This window comes from Phyllobates terribilis, unplaced genomic scaffold (assembly GCF_046119375.1).
Source record: "Phyllobates terribilis strain yellow unplaced genomic scaffold, ASM4611937v1 Scaffold_9__5_contigs__length_417890890, whole genome shotgun sequence".
Lineage (NCBI taxonomy): Eukaryota > Metazoa > Chordata > Amphibia > Anura > Dendrobatidae > Phyllobates > Phyllobates terribilis.
This window is the reverse complement of record NW_027362769.1, coordinates 410,943,312-410,968,660: the sequence shown is the minus strand read 5'-3', so window position 1 is coordinate 410,968,660 and position 25,349 is coordinate 410,943,312. Positions and strand designations below refer to the sequence as shown.

At 41.6% G+C, this 25,349-nt stretch overlaps 1 protein-coding gene across 3 annotated transcripts in view; it reads right to left on the bottom strand.

The window, feature by feature from the left end:
* Positions 1 to 4,795: 4,795 nt before the first annotated feature.
* LOC141162668 (uncharacterized) overlaps positions 4,796 to 25,349 on the bottom strand; it is a 193,508-nt gene continuing 172,954 nt past the window's right edge. Inside the window, exon 9 of one of the 3 annotated variants that reach the window (XM_073649016.1) lies at positions 4,796 to 6,066. In XM_073649016.1, the coding sequence (XP_073505117.1) occupies positions 6,032 to 6,066 (35 nt within the window). In that variant the 3' untranslated portion in view covers positions 4,796 to 6,031. The remainder of the gene's footprint in view (positions 6,067 to 25,349) is intronic. The other 2 variants (XM_073649014.1, XM_073649015.1) reach the window with 2 other exon arrangements.

Here is a 25,349-nt window from a genome sequence, read left to right as displayed (position 1 = left end):
ACATGATTCTTCGGGTCACAGTAACACCATATTTGCATATATATTTTTTCTTATTTAAGATGTAAAAAAAAATTATAAAATTGTGGAAAAACATTTTAGCTTGAGTTGCCATTTTCTGGGACACTGATGGAGCTGAGTGATCATTTTTAAAGAGGTGAGGTGACCAAAAAAACCACAATTTTGTTATTTTTTTTTCTCTTTATGGCATTTATTGTACATGTTAAAGGGAATTGTAACCAACTTTTTGCTTCCCTATCTGAGAGTAACATGATGTAGGGATAGATAACTTGATTCCAGCAATGTGTCACTTACTGGGCTGCTTGCTGTCATTTTGCTGCAATCCCTGTTTTATTTGCTGCAGTTCTGGCAGTGTTTGGAATGTTGAGCTGTATGACTCCGCCCACATCAGTGGTAGCAGCTTTCTGTGTTCACTGTGCATAGGCAGAAAACTGCCAATAAATGGTGGATACTATAAAACTCATGAATATGGAGAATCACTGTACCTGACAGCAATCCCAGTAGTCCTCTAATGATAATCTCCTGCTGATAAAACTGTGATTTTATGAAAACTACACACCCAAGACATACTATCAATGCTATACCTATGGGGGAACTGTCAAGTGCAAGGAGGATATGTTCTAGTGATGATGAACTTTATCTGAGGAGGTATCAGTTATTAGAGACTGACTTGTGGATCCAATAATAAAAAAGCGGCTAATAATCTTTCTAAAATTCCGCGCCCTTATGTATAAATCTAAATAGAAGGATACAAATGAATTTGCCCCTTCTGTCACCTTCTCTGCTGCTTGTAGCCCTCAATATGGCCCTATATCAGAAAGATTATCAGTAAATACCTCCCTGTGGTTAATCAGGATGGTACATTATGTCCCGTCATTGAAGGGGGCTGCCATTGTGTAGCTAAGAGGGGACGTACATTGGGAGATATGCTATCACCAGGCTTATATAGTAAACCCAGACCCCCTGCCTGGGGTGGAGAGCTCGGCGCTGGAGCGCCGCAACGTAAGAAGAAACTTTTCTTTTTTTAACTTTTTTTTTTAAAGCCGCACCAGGACAGGATGATGGACAATGAGGGCAAAAAGGAGACGCATTTGGGGGCAGAATGGAGACACGTTTGGGGGCAGAATGGAGACACGTTTGGGGGCAGAATGGAGACACGTTTGGGGGCAGAATGGAGACACGTTTGAGGGCAGAATGGAGACACGTTTGAGGGCAGAATGGAGACACGTTTGAGGGCAGAATGGAGACGCGTTTGAGGGCAGAATGGAGACGCGTTTGGGGGCAGAATGGAGACGCGTTTGGGGGCAGAATGGAGACGCGTTTGGGGGCAGAATGGAGACACGTTTGGGGGCAGAATGGAGACACGTTTGAGGGCAGAATGGAGACACGTTTGAGGGCAGAATGGAGACACGTTTGAGGGCAGAATGGAGACGCGTTTGAGGGCAGAATGGAGACGCGTTTGGGGGCAGAATGGAGACGCGTTTGGGGGCAGAATGGAGACGCGTTTGGGGGCAGAATGGAGACGCGTTTGGGGGCAGAATGGAGACGCGTTTGGGGGCAGAATGGAGACACGTTTGGGGGCAGAATGGAGACACGTTTGGGGGCAGAATGGAGACACGTTTGGGGGCAGAAAGGAGACACATTTGGGAGCAGAATGGAGACACATTTGGGGGCAGAATGGAGACACATTTGGGGGCAGAAAGGAGACACAGTTGGGGGCAGAAAGAGACACATTTGGAGGCAGAAAGGAGACACATTTGGGGGCAGAAAGGAGACATATGGGAGCAGAATGGAGACACATTTGGGGGCAGAATGGAGACACATTTGGGGGCAGAAAAGAGAGAGACAACAGGGGGAATTAAACAGACAATGTGGGGACAGAATGGAGAGACATGGGGGGCAGAATGGAGAGACATGGGGGGCAGAATGGAGACACATTTGGAGGCAGAATGGAGACACATTTTGGGGCAGAAAAGAGAGAGACAACAGGGGGAATTAAAGAGACAACGGGGGGGCAGAATGGAGAGACATGGGGGGCAGAATGGAGAGACATGGGGGGCAGAATGGAGAGACATGGGGTCCAGAATGGAGAGACATGGGGGCAGGATGTGGAACATTATTACTGTAGGGGCTAATTATGTATATTACTACTGCTGTGATGTATTTTATATTTGAGCATACTGTTTTCAGTGGGGGGGTCCTGTTACTGTGCCGGGCGGCACTATGTTGCTGTTTTTTCTGTATTTGGTGTAGTATAGAAGTTGGGGAAAAATTGTGGAATATTCTCTGGAAACTGCTCCAGATAACTGTGTGTTATTTTCTGCAGAGACGAATCCTGGCTGGAAGAAGTGATGGAGGTCTGCGCTGGATGATGAGGAAAAGTGAAGATGAAGGACTTATACTAGAGAAGTCACCGGTGAGTCAGTGTGTTATCTGTACGCTGACACTATACACTATATACAGAGCTCTTGTGTATGTTGTCACTGGTGATCACTGTACTACCTGTACACTGACACTATACATTGTATACTATGTACAGAGCTTCTGTATATAATCACACTTAGGGTAATATTAGTATTCTGTTTTTTTTTTATTAAGAATCAGTATTGTAGTATTCAATCACTATGTGGTGGTAGTATGTGGTCTGGTCACGGTGTGATGGTATTTGTCCCTTGTATGTGGTATTATTCGGCCACTATGTGGTGGTAATATGTGGTCTGGTCATGGTGTGGTGATATTTGTCTCTTGTATGTGATATTATTCGGTCACTATGTGGTGGTAACAAGTGGTCTGGTCATGGTATGACGGTATTTGTCCCTTGTATGTGATATTATTGGTCATTTTAAAAAATGTATGTGACACATTCCCTAAATAAAAATATACCTAAAAACAATATTAGGTATTATAAGAAATATTTAATAGGTTAGAGTACAGCATGGCCCGGCCAGAAGAGTCTCCTTGTCATGGTAGCGGCTTAAAAAATCTTTTGACAAAAACCAAAGCTGCTGGCTATATGATCTGATGTTCGATGGGAACTGTTAATATGTGATTGGTGAGGACGTAGTGCAGACAGTAGAGTTTTTCCAAGAGACTGAGGAATGTTTGAGGGATGGAGGCGGAGCTGGGGTGGAGCCTGGGCGGAGTCTCAAGGGGGCCCAAAAATTTTGTAAGTATGGGGCCCCGAAATTCCTGGTGGCAGCCCTGACCTACAGAAACGACTTATATTTTATATACTAAATAATTCTCCTATTTCCCCCTTTCTTTCAATATGCATATATGTTTTTGGATTGTTTGCTATATTGAACTATATTTATATTTTCTCTATGGAATAGTGAATTTATTATAATGATTCTCTATGCTTACCATTGCTCTATGGGATTCATGGAGATAGAAGCTGTTTTCCCTAGGCAATTAATTATACTGATTTGTGATAATGACGTGTATGTAAATACCATACTGGTGGTTTTCCTCACTATATCCTACGATTAAGGGTGCATTTTGCACCAGAAACGCGTCAGGTCGAGATTTCTACATTTTAATCTTTTAATCACGTAACCAATAAAGTTTTTCCAATTTATTTTTTACATTCTGGATGAATGTGCCAATTTTTTACCTTTTTCCTTCCTATTTGGCTGCTATTAGTGATGAGCGAGTACGTTCGGGTAACCCTTTCGGCGAGTATGCTCGGGTGAGTACCGAGTATCTTCAGCGTACTCGGTGATATGTTTGAAATGCTCCCGTGTGCATGATTTGCGACTGTTTGACAGCTTTAATACATGTGAGGAATGCTTGCTTCTTTCGCATTCCTCACATGTATTAAAGCTGTCAAACAGTCGCAAATCATGCACACGGGAGCGTTTCAAACATATCACCGAATACGCTGAAGATACTCGGAGCTCGGCCCGAGCATACTCGCTCATCACTAGCTGCTATATGTCATGATTTCTCTGCGCAGTGAGTGATTACTGTGCTGTCCTATGGAAACTGGGTCATGCTGAATTTCAAGTTTTTGGATTGACAGCTCGGCTGTGTAATGTTGTGATGGGCGTGCTGAGCTCTCGGTCACTTGATTCACAGCTCGGCTGTCCAATCTGTGACTGGGAGGTGCTGGACTTTCTCCAGGTGTTCTGGAGATTGACCAAGCTATTTAGCTGAGCTGTCTGTCAGTGATCTCTGCCAGTTGTAGCTTGTGCTTCCTGGTGAGTGTTCACCTGATTCTGGTGTTGTAAGTTCTGATCTTCTGCGGCCTGACCCCTTGGTCTGTGTTCTGACCATCCCTTTGTCTTGCCCTTTGGCTTTGATCTTTGGACTGTGACCTGACTTACACCTTTGTCTTTTCCCTCATTTATCTGCGTGCTCCCTTGGTATTGACCCCGGAACGTCTGACTTTTCTGCCTCACTGTCTGTCCGTCACACTATGATAGTGCCTGTCACGTACACACTTCTCAGCAGGTGACGTAGGATGCAACTGCAAAGGTAAATTTATCTCCTCTCACTCAATCTTGCACTCAACCTCCCTTATAGGCTATAAAGTGAGCATAAATCATCACACCCCGACACCGTGCATGCACCCCAGATATACGACACGCTGCCCCCCACTCACACGGGGTGATGAGTCCCCGAAATATGTTACTGTCTGACAATCAAAAAGGTCAGAGAGTCTGAAGGGTTATGGATTCTTTACAGCATACAAGGACCAAACTTCTTATAGTTTTAAGCTTTAATTTAAAAGAATATACAAGAAAAGATATAAAAAAAGAGAAAATAAAGTGACACACAAGTATGCAAACAGTTCTAAAATAAAAAGAGAGAAATAAGAGAAATACCTTCTATAGTTATTCTACTGTTTCCTCGATGGGATGGAAGGTTTACGAATCATATCCAGCTGAAGCGGACCCTCACATCTGACCACCTTTCCTTTGGTTAAACCATCTTTTATATGTCTGGTCCTGGGCCCAACTTTCCGGCATGGCCTATATCGTAATATTGAATTTATAGGACCGTGGACTAATTAGGGGCGAGCACCTTACATATTAAATATCTAGTTTCTTCTATCCCTCTCCCAATAGTAAATGTCCGGCCTGGCCATGAAGGACCATCTGCCTACACTTTGAAGCTTTGGCTTACCAAGCCGAGGTGTGAGGAATGACTCTCTGTAGTCCCAGTGATACCCCCTTAGTTCAGAGATCCTGTAATAATAGTACATAGTGTCTATGCCCTTAGTGTAGTGTCAATCATGTGAATGGAAGACTTAAACTAATGTTACTTGACTGACGTTATAATTTCCCTTACAGTGCCTTAAGGAAGTAATTCTATATTTATTAAAAAATATACAACATTGACCACCTCCGACCTTCCGACATCCACGGGTTCTCTTAGATTAGTCGGCCCGGCACAGTGTCGTCATTGCAGTCTGATGCTCACAGAAAGTCACGCCGGGCCAGATAATCAAAAAAAAAGTGGATGACCGCAGTTAGGAAGTGATACGGAGGCTTCGCGTCCAGAGGTAACAGAGTACTGACCCGGCCGCTGGAACAGGGTTCTATATATCGATTGGATCATTATCAGTCATGACAATGAAAGTTATGAAAACAGGACAGATCTGGAACAGTTCTGTGCTCAGATTATGTAAATACTTGGGTTTCAGTGTAGGATATTTTCTAATTGGCCTTCGTTGCTGAGATCATGGCGGAGGCCGTTGGCCATTTTTGGGGATCGTAAAAGAAACAACCTCTAAAAATTGAATCCATTTTTTTGCATAGTTTGTGCAGGTGGTTTCTTCTCGTACATGTGGGACATCATGTTGTTACCGCTTTTCCATGGACTTCCATTAGCAAACAGTTCAATAAAGGTCGCTCCGACCCACCACATGTCTGACATCTTGGTTGGAGGGGATTTATTTTCCATAAAACTTTCAGGGGCCATGTACAGTAATGTTCCCCCGATGGGTCCAGTCTTCTCAGATCTACCCATTTTGGTGTATATTGTAACCCGAATATTGGCCATGCCGCCGTCAGCGAGAAGAGACTTTTTGTTCCTTTGGTGAATCTAAAACAGAAGCACAAAGAAATGATTATCATCACAGACACGTTGTACTGTGGATATTATGTGGTGGAGGGGCACAGATTTATAAATCTCTGGCACAAGAAGAGGTGGAGACGCCAACAGTTCAGTCCCAACGTACAAGGATATTCCCAGGTTTTATGTCTTGATGGACGTTGTTTATGGATTGAGAATATTCCACCGCCGACAGGACGTCCAAGCACACAGACATTTTATCTGTTTCCGACAACTGTGAGACACCGAGCAGGAGAAGAACAGATTGTGTCCCACAGATATGTATCCGAGGAGGGGACGCCATTTTTTCAGACGTTGTCCGGTTCAGGTGTGAAAAGAGACGTTTCTTAATTTTCACCTCCTGAATTAAAATCTGACAATTATCATAGAATAGGAGCCAACTAAAAATGTTATCAAAGAGTTTTCCTTTTACTGCTACATATACCATATTTTTCGGACTATAAGACGCACCCCAAATTTTGGGGTGAAAAATAGTTAAAAAATAGATTTTTATAAGATAGGGGTCCGTGATATAGTTCATATTTAAGGTATCTTACCTTGGGGGGAGGCGGTGGAGCGAGGTCCTTGCTCAGGAAACCAGCGGCGGCAGAAGTGGGGCAATGTTGGGGGCCCTGGGTGTCCCAGCGGTGCGATGAAGCACGGAGCAGGGTCCCTTCCTTGGAAAGCAGCCATCGGCAGCAGTGTGGCGATGATGTGGGCCCAGTGTCGGCGGTGAGAAGAGCGGAGTACATTATTGCTTTCCCTGCGGCTATTTTCCTGAAGCTGTAGGCCGCCGGAGGCTGCGCATGCGCATATTGGGATCTGTGTTCACCCGAGATCTCAATTTGCACATGCGCCACCTCCAGCAACCATTTTCCTGATACCATGCGCCTGCCGACCACGAGCCCACAGTATCGCCATACTTCTGCCGCCGCAGGTGTGATTAACGATGGGCAAACCCGAACGGTAAAGTTCGAGGTCTGTACTGGACACCTAGTGTCCGTGTACGAACCCCGAACACTGACTTCTCCAGGAAGACCATGTTACTGTTTGGATTGGCAGGCCAAACAAAGCTTGCTGAAAGACTGCAGTGCAGCCAATCAACATGCTTTTTCGAGGCGGGCACTTTCGGTTCAATCACAGCCATGTCAAGTATTGGCTTGGCTGTGATTGGCCGGCGCAGTACGTAAAAAAAGTCGTTTGGTCTTCTCTATTTTTGATAACAAGTGCAGATAAAGCCGACATATGTGGGCTGCAGCCCTCAGCTGTCAGCTTTATCTTAGCTGGTTATCAAAAATAGAGAGGTCCCACACCATTTTTCTTAAATTATTTAAATAAATATTTAATAAATGGCGTGGGGTCCCCCACATTTTTGATAACCCCACATTTTTGATAACCAGCCAAGTGGTTATCATTATGGTTACCACCAGTCACACGCAGATGCATTCTCACAGTCAGCTCAGTGTGTACTGGATGCCGGGATGGGCGGTCATACTACCCATGTCACTACTCAGCAATGCATCCAGTTGTAGAAGAGTTGGAGCTCAACGTGAGACATATGGATTATCGGTGGACAGGTGAGGGTTACCGTGATTTTTCATTTTGATCTTAATAAATGGGTAAAAAAGGGAGATTGTCTGTGAGTGTTTTCTTCAATCAAAGGAATTTATTTATTAATTTTCACTATGGGGTTAGTAATTGAGGTGTCTGATAGATGTCTCTCCATTACTAACCCCTGGGCTTGATGTCAGCGGACATTATACAGCTGTCATCAATCCTAAAACCATTACCTCACTTGCCAATGCACCGGGGAAAGTGGAAAGACCTAAGGCTAAGCGCCAGAATTGACACCTCTAATGGATACGCCAATTCTTGGGCAGCTGAGGGCTGATGTTATTAGTCTGGGAGGGGGCCAATATCCATGGCCTTTTCCCAGCCTATTAATATCATCCCACAGCTGTCTGTTTGGCCTTTGCTGGTAATGATATATATGGTGCGACCCCACATCATTTTTTGGAGGGTCCCTCCATTTTAATACCCAGTAAAGGCTACACAGACAGCTGTGAGCTGACATTAATAGCCTGGGAAGCTTCATGGATATTGGCCCCTTCCCAGAATAATAACACCAGCCCCCAGTTGTCTGCTTTCCCTCAGCTGTTTAGCAAAAATAAGGGGCACCTCACACATTTTTTTTCTCTTAATTTATTAATTAAATACATGTGTAGTAAAATAGGCACGCAATGCACTAATTATATATCTCACTGACATATTCCTTACTATGCACAGGTGCCGGCTGGTGAATACTCATCAACGTACGCCTGCTCGTACAATGATGAGAGTAGTAGTTATCAGCGGACGCCTGACTGGTGGTAACCTTATCACCACCTGTCACAGCTGCTGACTCACGCGCTGTCATCTGTTTGACAGCGTGGGAACCGCAGTGCTGTGACCGGCGGTAACATCGGTAAGGCTACTGCTGATCAGAGCCAGTGTTCCTTGCGCTGTCACACAGATCACAGCTTGGGAACCACCAGATGTTCAGGCCCCCTATTCACTTGAAAGGGGTCTGGGTTCGGGATCGAGTTCGGGTACCGCTCTGGTACCTGAACCAAACTTTCTAATAAAGTTCGGCCAAACCCGACGAACCTGAACATCCATTGGTCCGGCCATCAGTAGTTGTGATAACATGGTTTTATTATTATAATAATCTGTGTAAATTATATTATTGTGGGTTTTGTCCATGATAATTGTATCTATTTATTCATTGTCTTTATTTGATCTGTGTTTCTCCTTGACTTGTTGGGGTTTTTTCTTTACCTGAAGTGGACTGTGCATATGATTTACATTGTTTTTGTAAAGAATGGGTTATTAAACTCAGTTGTATGAGTTCCTGTTTAACTATAACTGATGAAGGGGACGGACCGTCCCAGAAACGCAGAGTTCTACAATCAAATATTTTTTTTTTACCTTTCAATAGCTCATCCTCCTTTGTGGCAGCGCACGGGTGGTACCACAAATCCCTATTCTGCCTCTCCTTTGGCTTCACCTGCAGTCCTATGTAACACCACAGATAACACAGTGATAACTCTCTGAGTACAGATAATGTAGTAGATGTCACCTGCAGTCCCATGTAACACCACAGATAACACAGTGACAACTCTCTGAGTACAGATAATGTAGTAGATATAACCTGCAGTCCTATGTAACACCACAGATAACACAGTGATAACTCTCTGAGTACAGATAATGTAGTAGATGTCACCTGCAGTCCTATGTAACACCACAGATAACACAGTGATAACTCTCTGAGTACAGATAATGTAGTAGATGTCACCTGCAGTCCTATGTAACACCACAGATAACACAGTGATAACTCTCTGAGTACAGATAATGTAGTAGATGTCACCTGCAGTCCTATGTAACACCACAGATAACACAGTGATAACTCTCTGAGTACAGATAATGTAGTAGATGTCACCTGCAGTCCTATGTAACACCACAGATAACACAGTGATATCTCTCTGAGTACAGATAATGTAGTAGATGTCACCTGCAGTCCCATGTAACACCACAGATAACACAGTGACAACTCTCTGAGTACAGATAATGTAGTAGATATAACCTGCAGTCCTATGTAACACCACAGATAACACAGTGATAACTCTCTGAGTACAGATAATGTAGTAGATGTCACCTGCAGTCCTATGTAACACCACAGATAACACAGTGATCACTCTCTGAGTACAGATAATGTAGTAGATGTCACCTGCAGTCCTATGTAACACCACAGATAACACAGTGATAACTCTCTGAGTACAGATAATGTAGTAGATGTCACCTGCAGTCCTATGTAACACCACAGATAACACAGTGATATCTCTCTGAGTACAGATAATGTAGTAGATGTCACCTGCAGTCCCATGTAACACCACAGATAACACAGTGATATCTCTCTGAGTACAGATAATGTAGTAGATATCACCTGCAGTCCTATGTAACACCACAGATAACACAGTGATCACTCTCTGAGTACAGATAATGTAGTAGATGTCACCTGCAGTCCTATGTAACACCACAGATAACACAGTGATAACTCTCTGAGTACAGATAATGTAGTAGATGTCACCTGCAGTCCTATGTAACACCACAGATAACACAGTGATAACTCCCTGAGTACAGATAATGTAGTACATGTCACCCGCAGTCCTATGTAACACCACAGATAACACAGTGATAACTCTCTGAGTACAGATAATGTAGGAGATGTCACCTGCAGTCCTATGTAACACCACAGATAACACAGTGATAACTCCCTGAGTACAGATAATGTAGTAGATGTCACCTGCAGTCCTATGTAACACCACAGATAACACAGTGATATTTCTCTGAGTACAGATAATGTAGTAGATGTCACCTGCAGTCCTATGTAACACCACAGATAACACAGTGATAACTCCCTGAGTACAGATAATGTAGTAGATGTCACCTGCAGTCCTATGTAACACCACAGATAACACAGTGATATTTCTCTGAGTACAGATAATGTAGTAGATGTCACCTGCAGTCCTATGTAACACCACAGATAACACAGTGACAACTCTCTGAGTACAGATAATGTAGTAGATGTCACCTGCAGTCCTATGTAACACCACAGATAACACAGTGATAACTCTCTGAGTACAGATAATGTAGTAGATGTCACCTGCAGTCGTATGTAACACCACAGATAACACAGTGATAACTCTCTGAGTACAGATAATGTAGTAGATATCACCTGCAGTCATATGTAACACCACAGATAACACAGTGATCACTCTCTGAGTACAGATAATGTAGTAGATGTCACCTGCAGTCCTATGTAACACCACAGGTAACACAGTGATAACTCTCTGAGTACAGATAATGTAGTAGATGTCACCTGCAGTCCTATGTAACACCACAGATAACACAGTGACAACTCTCTGAGTACAGATAATGTAGTAGATATCACCTGCAGTCCTATGTAACACCACAGATAACACAGTGATCACTCTCTGAGTACAGATAATGTAGTAGATGTCACCTGCAGTCCTATGTAACACCACAGATAACACAGTGATAACTCTCTGAGTACATATAATATAGTAGATGTCACCTGCAGTCCTATGTAACACCACAGATAACACAGTGATAACTCTCTGAGTACAGATAATGTAGTAGATGTCACCTGCAGTCCTATGTAACACCACAGATAACACAGTGATATCTCTCTGAGTACAGATAATGTAGTAGATGTCACCTGCAGTCCTATGTAACACCACAGATAACACAGTGACAACTCTCTGAGTACAGATAATGTAGTAGATGTCACCTGCAGTCCTATGTAACACCACAGATAACACAGTGATATCTCTCTGAGTACAGATAATATAGTAGATGTCACCTGCAGTCCTATGTAACACCACAGATAACACAGTGATCACTCTCTGAGTACAGATAATATAGTAGATATCACCTGCAGTCCTATGTAACACCACAGATAACACAGTGATATCTCTCTGAGTACAGATAATATAGTAGATATCACCTGCAGTCCTATGTAACACCACAGATAACACAGTGATAACTCTCTGAGTACAGATAATGTAGTAGATATCACCTGCAGTCCTATGTAACACCACAGATAACACAGTGATATCTCTCTGAGTACAGATAATATAGTAGATGTCACCTGCAGTCCTATGTAACACCACAGATAACACAGTGATAACTCTCTGAGTACAGATAATGTAGTAGATGTCACCTGCAGTCCTATGTAACATCACAGATAACACAGTGACAACTCTCTGAGTACAGATAATGTAGTAGATGTCACCTGCAGTCCTATGTAACACCACAGATAACACAGTGATATCTCTCTGAGTACAGATAATATAGTAGATGTCACCTGCAGTCCTATGTAACTCCACAGATAACACAGTGATAACTCTCTGAGTACAGATAATGTAGTAGATGTCACCTGCAGTCCCATGTAACACCACAGATAACACAGTGATATCTCTCTGAGTACAGATAATATAGTAGATGTCACCTGCAGTCCTATGTAACACCACAGATAACACAGTGATAACTCTCTGAGTACAGATAATGTAGTAGATGTCACCTGCAGTCCTATGTAACACCACAGATAACACAGTGATAACTCTCTGAGTACAGATAATGTAGTAGATGTCACCTGCAGTCCTATGTAACACCACAGATAACACAGTGATAACTCTCTGAGTACAGATAATGTAGTAGATGTCACCTGCAGTCCTATGTAACACCACAGATAACACAGTGACAACTCTCTGAGTACAGATAATGTAGTAGATGTCACCTGCAGTCCTATGTAACACCACAGATAACACAGTGATATCTCTCTGAGTACAGATAATATAGTAGATGTCACCTGCAGTCCTATGTAACACCACAGATAACACAGTGATAACTCTCTGAGTACAGATAATGTAGTAGATGTCACCTGCAGTCCTATGTAACACCACAGATAACACAGTGACAACTCTCTGAGTACAGATAATGTAGTAGATGTCACCTGCAGTCCTATGTAACACCACAGATAACACAGTGATATCTCTCTGAGTACAGATAATATAGTAGATGTCACCTGCAGTCCTATGTAACTCCACAGATAACACAGTGATAATTCTCTGAGTACAGATAATGTAGTAGATGTCACCTGCAGTCCTATGTAACACCACAGATAACACAGTGATAACTCTCTGAGTACAGATAATGTAGTAGATGTCACCTGCAGTCCTATGTAACACCACAGATAACACAGTGATAACTCTCTGAGTACAGATAATGTAGTAGATGTCACCTGCAGTCCTATGTAACACCACAGATAGCACAGTGATAACTCTCTGAGTACAGATAATGTAGTAGATGTCACCTGCAGTCCTATGTAACACCACAGATAACACAGTGATAACTCTCTGAGTACAGATAATGTAGTAGATGTCACCTGCAGTCCTATGTAACACCACAGATAACACAGTGATATCTCTCTGAGTACAGATAATGTAGTAGATGTCACCTGCAGTCCTATGTAACACCACAGATAACACAGTGATAACTCTCTGAGTACAGATAATGTAGTAGATGTCACCTGCAGTCCTATGTAACACCACAGATAACACAGTGATATCTCTCTGAGTACAGATAATGTAGTAGATGTCACCTGCAGTCCTATGTAACACCACAGATAACACAGTGATATCTCTCTGAGTACAGATAATGTAGTAGATGTCACCTGCAGTCCTATGTAACACCACAGATAACACAGTGATATCTCTCTGAGTACAGATAATGTAGTAGATGTCACCTGCAGTCCTATGTAACACCACAGATAACACAGTGATAACTCTCTGAGAACAGATAATGTAGTAGATGTCACCTGCAGTCCTATGTAACACCACAGATAGCACAGTGATAACTCTCTGAGTACAGATAATGTAGTAGATGTCACCTGCAGTCCTATGTAATACCACAGATAACACAGTGATAACTCTCTGAGTACAGATAATGTAGTAGATGTCACCTGCAGTCCTATGTAACACCACAGATAACACAGTGATAACTCTCTGAGTACAGATAATGTAGTAGATGTCACCTGCAGTCCTATGTAATACCACAGATAACACAGTGATAACTCTCTGAGTACAGATAATGTAGTAGATGTCACCTGCAGTCCTATGTAACACCACAGATAACACAGTGATATCTCTCTGAGTACAGATAATGTAGTAGATCTCACCTGCAGTCCTATGTAACACCACAGATAACACAGTGATCACTCTCTGAGTACAGATAATGTAGTAGATGTCACCTGCAGTCCTATGTAACACCACAGATAACACAGTGACAACTCTCTGAGTACAGATAATGTAGTAGATATCACCTGCAGTCCTATGTAACACCACAGATAACACAGTGATCACTCTCTGAGCACAGATAATGTAGTAGATGTCACCTGCAGTCCTATGTAACACCACAGATAACACAGTGACAACTCTCTGAGTACAGATAATGTAGTAGATGTCACCTGCAGTCCTATGTAACACCACAGATAACACAGTGATTACTCTCTGAGTACAGATAATGTAGATGTCACCTGCAGTCCTATGTAACACCACAGATAACATAGTGATAACTCTCTGAGTACAGATAATGTAGTAGATGTCACCTGCAGTCCTATGTAACACCACAGATAACATAGTGATAACTCTCTGAGTACAGATAATGTAGTAGATGTCACCTGCAGTCCTATGTAACACCACAGATAACACAGTGATAACTCTCTGAGTACAGATAATGTAGTAGATGTCACCTGCAGTCCTATGTAACGCCACAGATAACACAGTGATAACTCTGAGTACAGATAATGTAGTAGATGTCACCTGCAGTCCTATGTAACACCACAGATAACACAGTGATCACTCTCTGAGTACAGATAATGTAGTAGATGTCACCTGCAGTCCTATGTAACACCACAGATAACACAGTGATAACTCTCTGAGTACAGATAATGTAGTAGATGTCACCTGCAGTCCTATGTAACACCACAGATAACACAGTGATCACTCTCTGAGTACAGATAATGTAGTAGATGTCACCTGCAGTCCTATGTAACACCACAGATAACACAGTGATATCTCTCTGAGTACAGATAATATAGTAGATGTCACCTGCAGTCCTATGTAACACCACAGATAACACAGTGATAACTCTGAGTACAGATAATGTAGTAGATGTCACCTGCAGTCCTATGTAACACCACAGATAACACAGTGATATCTCTCTGAGTACAGATAATATAGTAGATGTCACCTGCAGTCCTATGTAACACCACAGATAACACAGTGATAACTCTGAGTACAGATAATGTAGTAGATGTCACCTGCAGTCCTATGTAACACCACAGATAACACAGTGATCACTCTCTGAGTACAGATAATGTAGTAGATGTCACCTGCAGTCCTATGTAACACCACAGATAACACAGTGATAACTCTCTGAGTACAGATAATGTAGTAGATGTCACCTGCAGTCCTATGTAACACCACAGATAACACAGTGATAACTCTCTGAGTACAGATAATGTAGTAGATGTCACCTGCAGTCCTATGTAACACCACAGATAACACAGTGATAACTCTCTGAGTACAGATAATGTAGTAGATGTCACCTGCAGTCCTATGTAACACCACAGATAACACAGTGATCACTCTCTGAGTACAGATAATGTAGTAGATGTCACCTGCAGTCCTATGTAACACCACAGATAACACAGTGATAACTCTCTGAGTACAGATAATGTAGTAGATGTCACCTGCAGTCCTATGTAACACCACAGATAACACAGTGATAACTCTCTGAGTACAGATAATGTAGTAGATGTCACATGCAGTCCTATGTAACACCACAGATAACACAGTGACAACTCTCTGAGTACAGATAATATAGTAGATGTCACCTGCAGTCCTATGTAACACCACAGATAACACAGTGATAACTCTCTGAGTACAGATAATGTAGTAGATGTCACCTGCAGTCCTATGTAACTCCACAGATAACACAGTGATATCTCTCTGAGTACAGATAATGTAGTAGATGTCACCTGCAGTCCTATGTAACACCACAGATAACACAGTGATAACTCTCTGAGTACAGATAATGTAGTAGATGTCACCTGCAGTCCTATGTAATACCACAGATAACACAGTGATATCTCTCTGAGTACAGATAATGTAGTAGATCTCACCTGCAGTCCTATGTAACACCACAGATAACACAGTGATAACTCTCTGAGTACAGATAATGTAGTAGATGTCACCTGCAGTCCTATGTAACACCACAGATAACACAGTGATATCTCTCTGAGTACAGATAATGTAGTAGATGTCACCTGCAGTCCTATGTAACACCACAGATAACACAGTGATATCTCTCTGAGTACAGATAATGTAGTAGATGTCACCTGCAGTCCTATGTAACACCACAGATAACACAGTGATATCTCTCTGAGTACAGATAATGTAGTAGATCTCACCTGCAGTCCTATGTAACACCACAGATAACACAGTGATAACTCTCTGAGTACAGATAATATAGTAGATATCACCTGCAGTCCTATGTAACACCACAGATAACACAGTGATATCTCTCTGAGTACAGATAATATAGTAGATATCACCTGCAGTCCTATGTAACACCACAGATAACACAGTGATAACTCTCTGAGTACAGATAATGTAGTAGATATCACCTGCAGTCCTATGTAACACCACAGATAACACAGTGATATCTCTCTGAGTACAGATAATATAGTAGATATCACCTGCAGTCCTATGTAACACCACAGATAACACAGTGATAACTCTCTGAGTACAGATAATATAGTAGATGTCACCTGCAGTCCTATGTAACACCACAGATAACACAGTGATATCTCTCTGAGTACAGATAATATAGTAGATGTCACCTGCAGTCCTATGTAACTCCACAGATAACACAGTGATAACTCTCTGAGTACAGATAATGTAGTAGATGTCACCTGCAGTCCTATGTAACACCACAGATAACACAGTGATAACTCTCTGAGTACAGATAATGTAGTAGATGTCACCTGCAGTCCTATGTAACACCACAGATAACACAGTGATCACTCTCTGAGTACAGATAATGTAGTAGATGTCACCTGCAGTCCTATGTAACACCACAGATAACACAGTGATAACTCTCTGAGTACAGATAATGTAGTAGATGTCACCTGCAGTCCTATGTAACACCACAGATAACACAGTGATATCTCTCTGAGTACAGATAATGTAGTAGATGTCACCTGCAGTCCCATGTAACACCACAGATAACACAGTGACAACTCTCTGAGTACAGATAATGTAGTAGATATAACCTGCAGTCCTATGTAACACCACAGATAACACAGTGATAACTCTCTGAGTACAGATAATGTAGTAGATGTCACCTGCAGTCCTATGTAACACCACAGATAACACAGTGATCACTCTCTGAGTACAGATAATGTAGTAGATGTCACCTGCAGTCCTATGTAACACCACAGATAACACAGTGATAACTCTCTGAGTACAGATAATGTAGTAGATGTCACCTGCAGTCCTATGTAACACCACAGATAACACAGTGATATCTCTCTGAGTACAGATAATGTAGTAGATGTCACCTGCAGTCCCATGTAACACCACAGATAACACAGTGATATCTCTCTGAGTACAGATAATGTAGTAGATATCACCTGCAGTCCTATGTAACACCACAGATAACACAGTGATCACTCTCTGAGTACAGATAATGTAGTAGATGTCACCTGCAGTCCTATGTAACACCACAGATAACACAGTGATAACTCTCTGAGTACAGATAATGTAGTAGATGTCACCTGCAGTCCTATGTAACACCACAGATAACACAGTGATAACTCCCTGAGTACAGATAATGTAGTACATGTCACCCGCAGTCCTATGTAACACCACAGATAACACAGTGATAACTCTCTGAGTACAGATAATGTAGGAGATGTCACCTGCAGTCCTATGTAACACCACAGATAACACAGTGATAACTCCCTGAGTACAGATAATGTAGTAGATGTCACCTGCAGTCCTATGTAACACCACAGATAACACAGTGATATTTCTCTGAGTACAGATAATGTAGTAGATGTCACCTGCAGTCCTATGTAACACCACAGATAACACAGTGATAACTCCCTGAGTACAGATAATGTAGTAGATGTCACCTGCAGTCCTATGTAACACCACAGATAACACAGTGATATTTCTCTGAGTACAGATAATGTAGTAGATGTCACCTGCAGTCCTATGTAACACCACAGATAACACAGTGACAACTCTCTGAGTACAGATAATGTAGTAGATGTCACCTGCAGTCCTATGTAACACCACAGATAACACAGTGATAACTCTCTGAGTACAGATAATGTAGTAGATGTCACCTGCAGTCGTATGTAACACCACAGATAACACAGTGATAACTCTCTGAGTACAGATAATGTAGTAGATATCACCTGCAGTCATATGTAACACCACAGATAACACAGTGATCACTCTCTGAGTACAGATAATGTAGTAGATGTCACCTGCAGTCCTATGTAACACCACAGGTAACACAGTGATAACTCTCTGAGTACAGATAATGTAGTAGATGTCACCTGCAGTCCTATGTAACACCACAGATAACACAGTGACAACTCTCTGAGTACAGATAATGTAGTAGATATCACCTGCAGTCCTATGTAACACCACAGATAACACAGTGATCACTCTCTGAGTACAGATAATGTAGTAGATGTCACCTGCAGTCCTATGTAACACCACAGATAACACAGTGATAACTCTCTGAGTACATATAATATAGTAGATGTCACCTGCAGTCCTATGTAACACCACAGATAACACAGTGATAACTCTCTGAGTACAGATAATGTAGTAGATGTCACCTGCAGTCCTATGTAACACCACAGATAACACAGTGATATCTCTCTGAGTACAGATAATGTAGTAGATGTCACCTGCAGTCCTATGTAACACCACAGATAACACAGTGACAACTCTCTGAGTACAGATAATGTAGTAGATGTCACCTGCAGTCCTATGTAACACCACAGATAACACAGTGATATCTCTCTGAGTACAGATAATATAGTAGATGTCACCTGCAGTCCTATGTAACACCACAGATAACACAGTGATCACTCTCTGAGTACAGATAATATAGTAGATATCACCTGCAGTCCTATGTAACACCACAGATAACACAGTGATATCTCTCTGAGTACAGATAATATAGTAGATATCACCTGCAGTCCTATGTAACACCACAGATAACACAGTGATAACTCTCTGAGTACAGATAATGTAGTAGATATCACCTGCAGTCCTATGTAACACCACAGATAACACAGTGATATCTCTCTGAGTACAGATAATATAGTAGATGTCACCTGCAGTCCTATGTAACACCACAGATAACACAGTGATAACTCTCTGAGTACAGATAATGTAGTAGATGTCACCTGCAGTCCTATGTAACATCACAGATAACACAGTGACAACTCTCTGAGTACAGATAATGTAGTAGATGTCACCTGCAGTCCTATGTAACACCACAGATAACACAGTGATATCTCTCTGAGTACAGATAATATAGTAGATGTCACCTGCAGTCCTATGTAACTCCACAGATAACACAGTGATAACTCTCTGAGTACAGATAATGTAGTAGATGTCACCTGCAGTCCCATGTAACACCACAGATAACACAGTGATATCTCTCTGAGTACAGATAATATAGTAGATGTCACCTGCAGTCCTATGTAACACCACAGATAACACAGTGATAACTCTCTGAGTACAGATAATGTAGTAGATGTCACCTGCAGTCCTATGTAACACCACAGATAACACAGTGATAACTCTCTGAGTACAGATAATGTAGTAGATGTCACCTGCAGTCCTATGTAACACCACAGATAACACAGTGATAACTCTCTGAGTACAGATAATGTAGTAGATGTCACCTGCAGTCCTATGTAACACCACAGATAACACAGTGACAACTCTCTGAGTACAGATAATGTAGTAGATGTCACCTGCAGTCCTATGTAACACCACAGATAACACAGTGATATCTCTCTGAGTACAGATAATATAGTAGATGTCACCTGCAGTCCTATGTAACACCACAGATAACACAGTGATAACTCTCTGAGTACAGATAATGTAGTAGATGTCACCTGCAGTCCTATGTAACACCACAGATAACACAGTGACAACTCTCTGAGTACAGATAATGTAGTAGATGTCACCTGCAGTCCTATGTAACACCACAGATAACACAGTGATATCTCTCTGAGTACAGATAATATAGTAGATGTCACCTGCAGTCCTATGTAACTCCACAGATAACACAGTGATAATTCTCTGAGTACAGATAATGTAGTAGATGTCACCTGCAGTCCTATGTAACACCACAGATAACACAGTGATAACTCTCTGAGTACAGATAATGTAGTAGATGTCACCTGCAGTCCTATGTAACACCACAGATAACACAGTGATAACTCTCTGAGTACAGATAATGTAGTAGATGTCACCTGCAGTCCTATGTAACACCACAGATAGCACAGTGATAACTCTCTGAGTACAGATAATGTAGTAGATGTCACCTGCAGTCCTATGTAACACCACAGATAACACAGTGATAACTCTCTGAGTACAGATAATGTAGTAGATGTCACCTGCAGTCCTATGTAACACCACAGATAACACAGTGATATCTCTCTGAGTACAGATAATGTAGTAGATGTCACCTGCAGTCCTATGTAACACCACAGATAACACAGTGATAACTCTGAGTACAGATAATGTAGTAGATGTCACCTGCAGTCCTATGTAACACCACAGATAACACAGTGATATCTCTCTGAGTACAGATAATGTAGTAGATGTCACCTGCAGTCCTATGTAACACCACAGATAACACAGTGATATCTCTCTGAGTACAGATAATGTAGTAGATGTCACCTGCAGTCCTATGTAACACCACAGATAACACAGTGATATCTCTCTGAGTACAGATAATGTAGTAGATGTCACCTGCAGTCCTATGTAACACCACAGATAACACAGTGATAACTCTCTGAGAACAGATAATGTAGTAGATGTCACCTGCAGTCCTATGTAACACCACAGATAGCACAGTGATAACTCTCTGAGTACAGATAATGTAGTAGATGTCACCTGCAGTCCTATGTAATACCACAGATAACACAGTGATAACTCTCTGAGTACAGATAATGTAGTAGATGTCACCTGCAGTCCTATGTAACACCACAGATAACACAGTGATAACTCTCTGAGTACAGATAATGTAGTAGATGTCACCTGCAGTCCTATGTAATACCACAGATAACACAGTGATAACTCTCTGAGTACAGATAATGTAGTAGATGTCACCTGCAGTCCTATGTAACACCACAGATAACACAGTGATATCTCTCTGAGTACAGATAATGTAGTAGATCTCACCTGCAGTCCTATGTAACACCACAGATAACACAGTGATCACTCTCTGAGTACAGATAATGTAGTAGATGTCACCTGCAGTCCTATGTAACACCACAGATAACACAGTGACAACTCTCTGAGTACAGATAATGTAGTAGATATCACCTGCAGTCCTATGTAACACCACAGATAACACAGTGATCACTCTCTGAGTACAGATAATGTAGTAGATGTCACCTGCAGTCCTATGTAACACCACAGATAACACAGTGACAACTCTCTGAGTACAGATAATGTAGTAGATGTCACCTGCAGTCCTATGTAACACCACAGATAACACAGTGATTACTCTCTGAGTACAGATAATGTAGATGTCACCTGCAGTCCTATGTAACACCACAGATAACATAGTGATAACTCTCTGAGTACAGATAATGTAGTAGATGTCACCTGCAGTCCTATGTAACACCACAGATAACATAGTGATAACTCTCTGAGTACAGATAATGTAGTAGATGTCACCTGCAGTCCTATGTAACACCACAGATAACACAGTGATAACTCTCTGAGTACAGATAATGTAGTAGATGTCACCTGCAGTCCTATGTAACGCCACAGATAACACAGTGATAACTCTGAGTACAGATAATGTAGTAGATGTCACCTGCAGTCCTATGTAACACCACAGATAACACAGTGATCACTCTCTGAGTACAGATAATGTAGTAGATGTCACCTGCAGTCCTATGTAACACCACAGATAACACAGTGATAACTCTCTGAGTACAGATAATGTAGTAGATGTCACCTGCAGTCCTATGTAACACCACAGATAACACAGTGATCACTCTCTGAGTACAGATAATGTAGTAGATGTCACCTGCAGTCCTATGTAACACCACAGATAACACAGTGATATCTCTCTGAGTACAGATAATATAGTAGATGTCACCTGCAGTCCTATGTAACACCACAGATAACACAGTGATAACTCTGAGTACAGATAATGTAGTAGATGTCACCTGCAGTCCTATGTAACACCACAGATAACACAGTGATATCTCTCTGAGTACAGATAATATAGTAGATGTCACCTGCAGTCCTATGTAACACCACAGATAACACAGTGATAACTCTGAGTACAGATAATGTAGTAGATGTCACCTGCAGTCCTATGTAACACCACAGATAACACAGTGATCACTCTCTGAGTACAGATAATGTAGTAGATGTCACCTGCAGTCCTATGTAACACCACAGATAACACAGTGATAACTCTCTGAGTACAGATAATGTAGTAGATGTCACCTGCAGTCCTATGTAACACCACAGATAACACAGTGATAACTCTCTGAGTACAGATAATGTAGTAGATGTCACCTGCAGTCCTATGTAACACCACAGATAACACAGTGATAACTCTCTGAGTACAGATAATGTAGTAGATGTCACCTGCAGTCCTATGTAACACCACAGATAACACAGTGATCACTCTCTGAGTACAGATAATGTAGTAGATGTCACCTGCAGTCCTATGTAACACCACAGATAACACAGTGATAACTCTCTGAGTACAGATAATGTAGTAGATGTCACCTGCAGTCCTATGTAACACCACAGATAACACAGTGATAACTCTCTGAGTACAGATAATGTAGTAGATGTCACATGCAGTCCTATGTAACACCACAGATAACACAGTGACAACTCTCTGAGTACAGATAATATAGTAGATGTCACCTGCAGTCCTATGTAACACCACAGATAACACAGTGATAACTCTCTGAGTACAGATAATGTAGTAGATGTCACCTGCAGTCCTATGTAACTCCACAGATAACACAGTGATATCTCTCTGAGTACAGATAATGTAGTAGATGTCACCTGCAGTCCTATGTAACACCACAGATAACACAGTGATAACTCTCTGAGTACAGATAATGTAGTAGATGTCACCTGCAGTCCTATGTAATACCACAGATAACACAGTGATATCTCTCTGAGTACAGATAATGTAGTAGATCTCACCTGCAGTCCTATGTAACACCACAGATAACACAGTGATAACTCTCTGAGTACAGATAATGTAGTAGATGTCACCTGCAGTCCTATGTAACACCACAGATAACACAGTGATCACTCTCTGAGTACAGATAATGTAGTAGATGTCACCTGCAGTCCTATGTAACACCACAGATAACACAGTGATATCTCTCTGAGTACAGATAATGTAGTAGATGTCACCTGCAGTCCTATGTAACACCACAGATAACACAGTGATATCTCTCTGAGTACAGATAATGTAGTAGATGTCACCTGCAGTCCTATGTAACACCACAGATAACACAGTGATAACTCTCTGAGTACAGATAATGTAGTAGATGTCACCTGCAGTCCTATGTAACGCCACAGATAACACAGTGATAACTCTGAGTACAGATAATGTAGTAGATGTCACCTGCAGTCCTATGTAACACCACAGATAACACAGTGATCACTCTCTGAGTACAGATAATGTAGTAGATGTCACCTGCAGTCCTATGTAACACCACAGATAACACAGTGATATCTCTCTGAGTACAGATAATATAGTAGATGTCACCTGCAGTCCTATGTAACACCACAGATAACACAGTGATAACTCTCTGAGTACAGATAATGTAGTAGATGTCACCTGCAGTCCTATGTAACACCACAGATAACACAGTGACAACTCTCTGAGTACAGATAATATAGTAGATGTCACCTGCAGTCCTATGTAACACCACAGATAACACAGTGATAACTCTCTGAGTACAGATAATGTAGTAGATGTCACCTGCAGTCCTATGTAACTCCACAGATAACACAGTGATAACTCTCTGAGTACAGATAATGTAGTAGATGTCACCTGCAGTCCTATGTAATACCACAGATAACACAGTGATATCTCTCTGAGTACAGATAATGTAGTAGATCTCACCTGCAGTCCTATGTAACACCACAGATAACACAGTGATAACTCTCTGAGTACAGATAATATAGTAGATATCACCTGCAGTCCTATGTAACACCACAGATAACACAGTGATATCTCTCTGAGTACAGATAATATAGTAGATATCACCTGCAGTCCTATGTAACACCACAGATAACACAGTGATAACTCTCTGAGTACAGATAATGTAGTAGATATCACCTGCAGTCCTATGTAACACCACAGATAACACAGTGATATCTCTCTGAGTACAGATAATATAGTAGATATCACCTGCAGTCCTATGTAACACCACAGATAACACAGTGATAACTCTCTGAGTACAGATAATATAGTAGATGTCACCTGCAGTCCTATGTAACACCACAGATAACACAGTGATATCTCTCTGAGTACAGATAATATAGTAGATGTCACCTGCAGTCCTATGTAACTCCACAGATAACACAGTGATAACTCTCTGAGTACAGATAATGTAGTAGATGTCACCTGCAGTCCTATGTAACACCACAGATAACACAGTGATAACTCTCTGAGTACAGATAATGTAGTAGATGTCACCTGCAGTCCTATGTAACACCACAGATAACACAGTGATATCTCTCTGAGTACAGATAATGTAGTAGATGTCACCTGCAGTCCTATGTAACACCACAGATAACACAGTGATAACTCTCTGAGTACAGATAATGTAGTAGATGTCACCTGCAGTCCTATGTAACACCACAGATAACACAGTGATAACTCTCTGAGTACAGATAATGTAGTAGATGTCACCTGCAGTCCTATGTAATACCACAGATAACACAGTGATAACTCTCTGAGTACAGATAATGTAGTAGATGTCACCTGCAGTCCTATGTAACACCACAGATAACACAGTGATATCTCTCTGAGTACAGATAATGTAGTAGATCTCACCTGCAGTCCTATGTAACACCACAGATAACACAGTGATAACTCTCTGAGAACAGATAATGTAGTAGATGTCACCTGCAGTCCTATGTAACACCACAGATAGCACAGTGATAACTCTCTGAGTACAGATAATGTAGTAGATGTCACCTGCAGTCCTATGTAATACCACAGATAACACAGTGATAACTCTCTGAGTACAGATAATGTAGTAGATGTCACCTGCAGTCCTATGTAACACCACAGATAACACAGTGATAACTCTCTGAGTA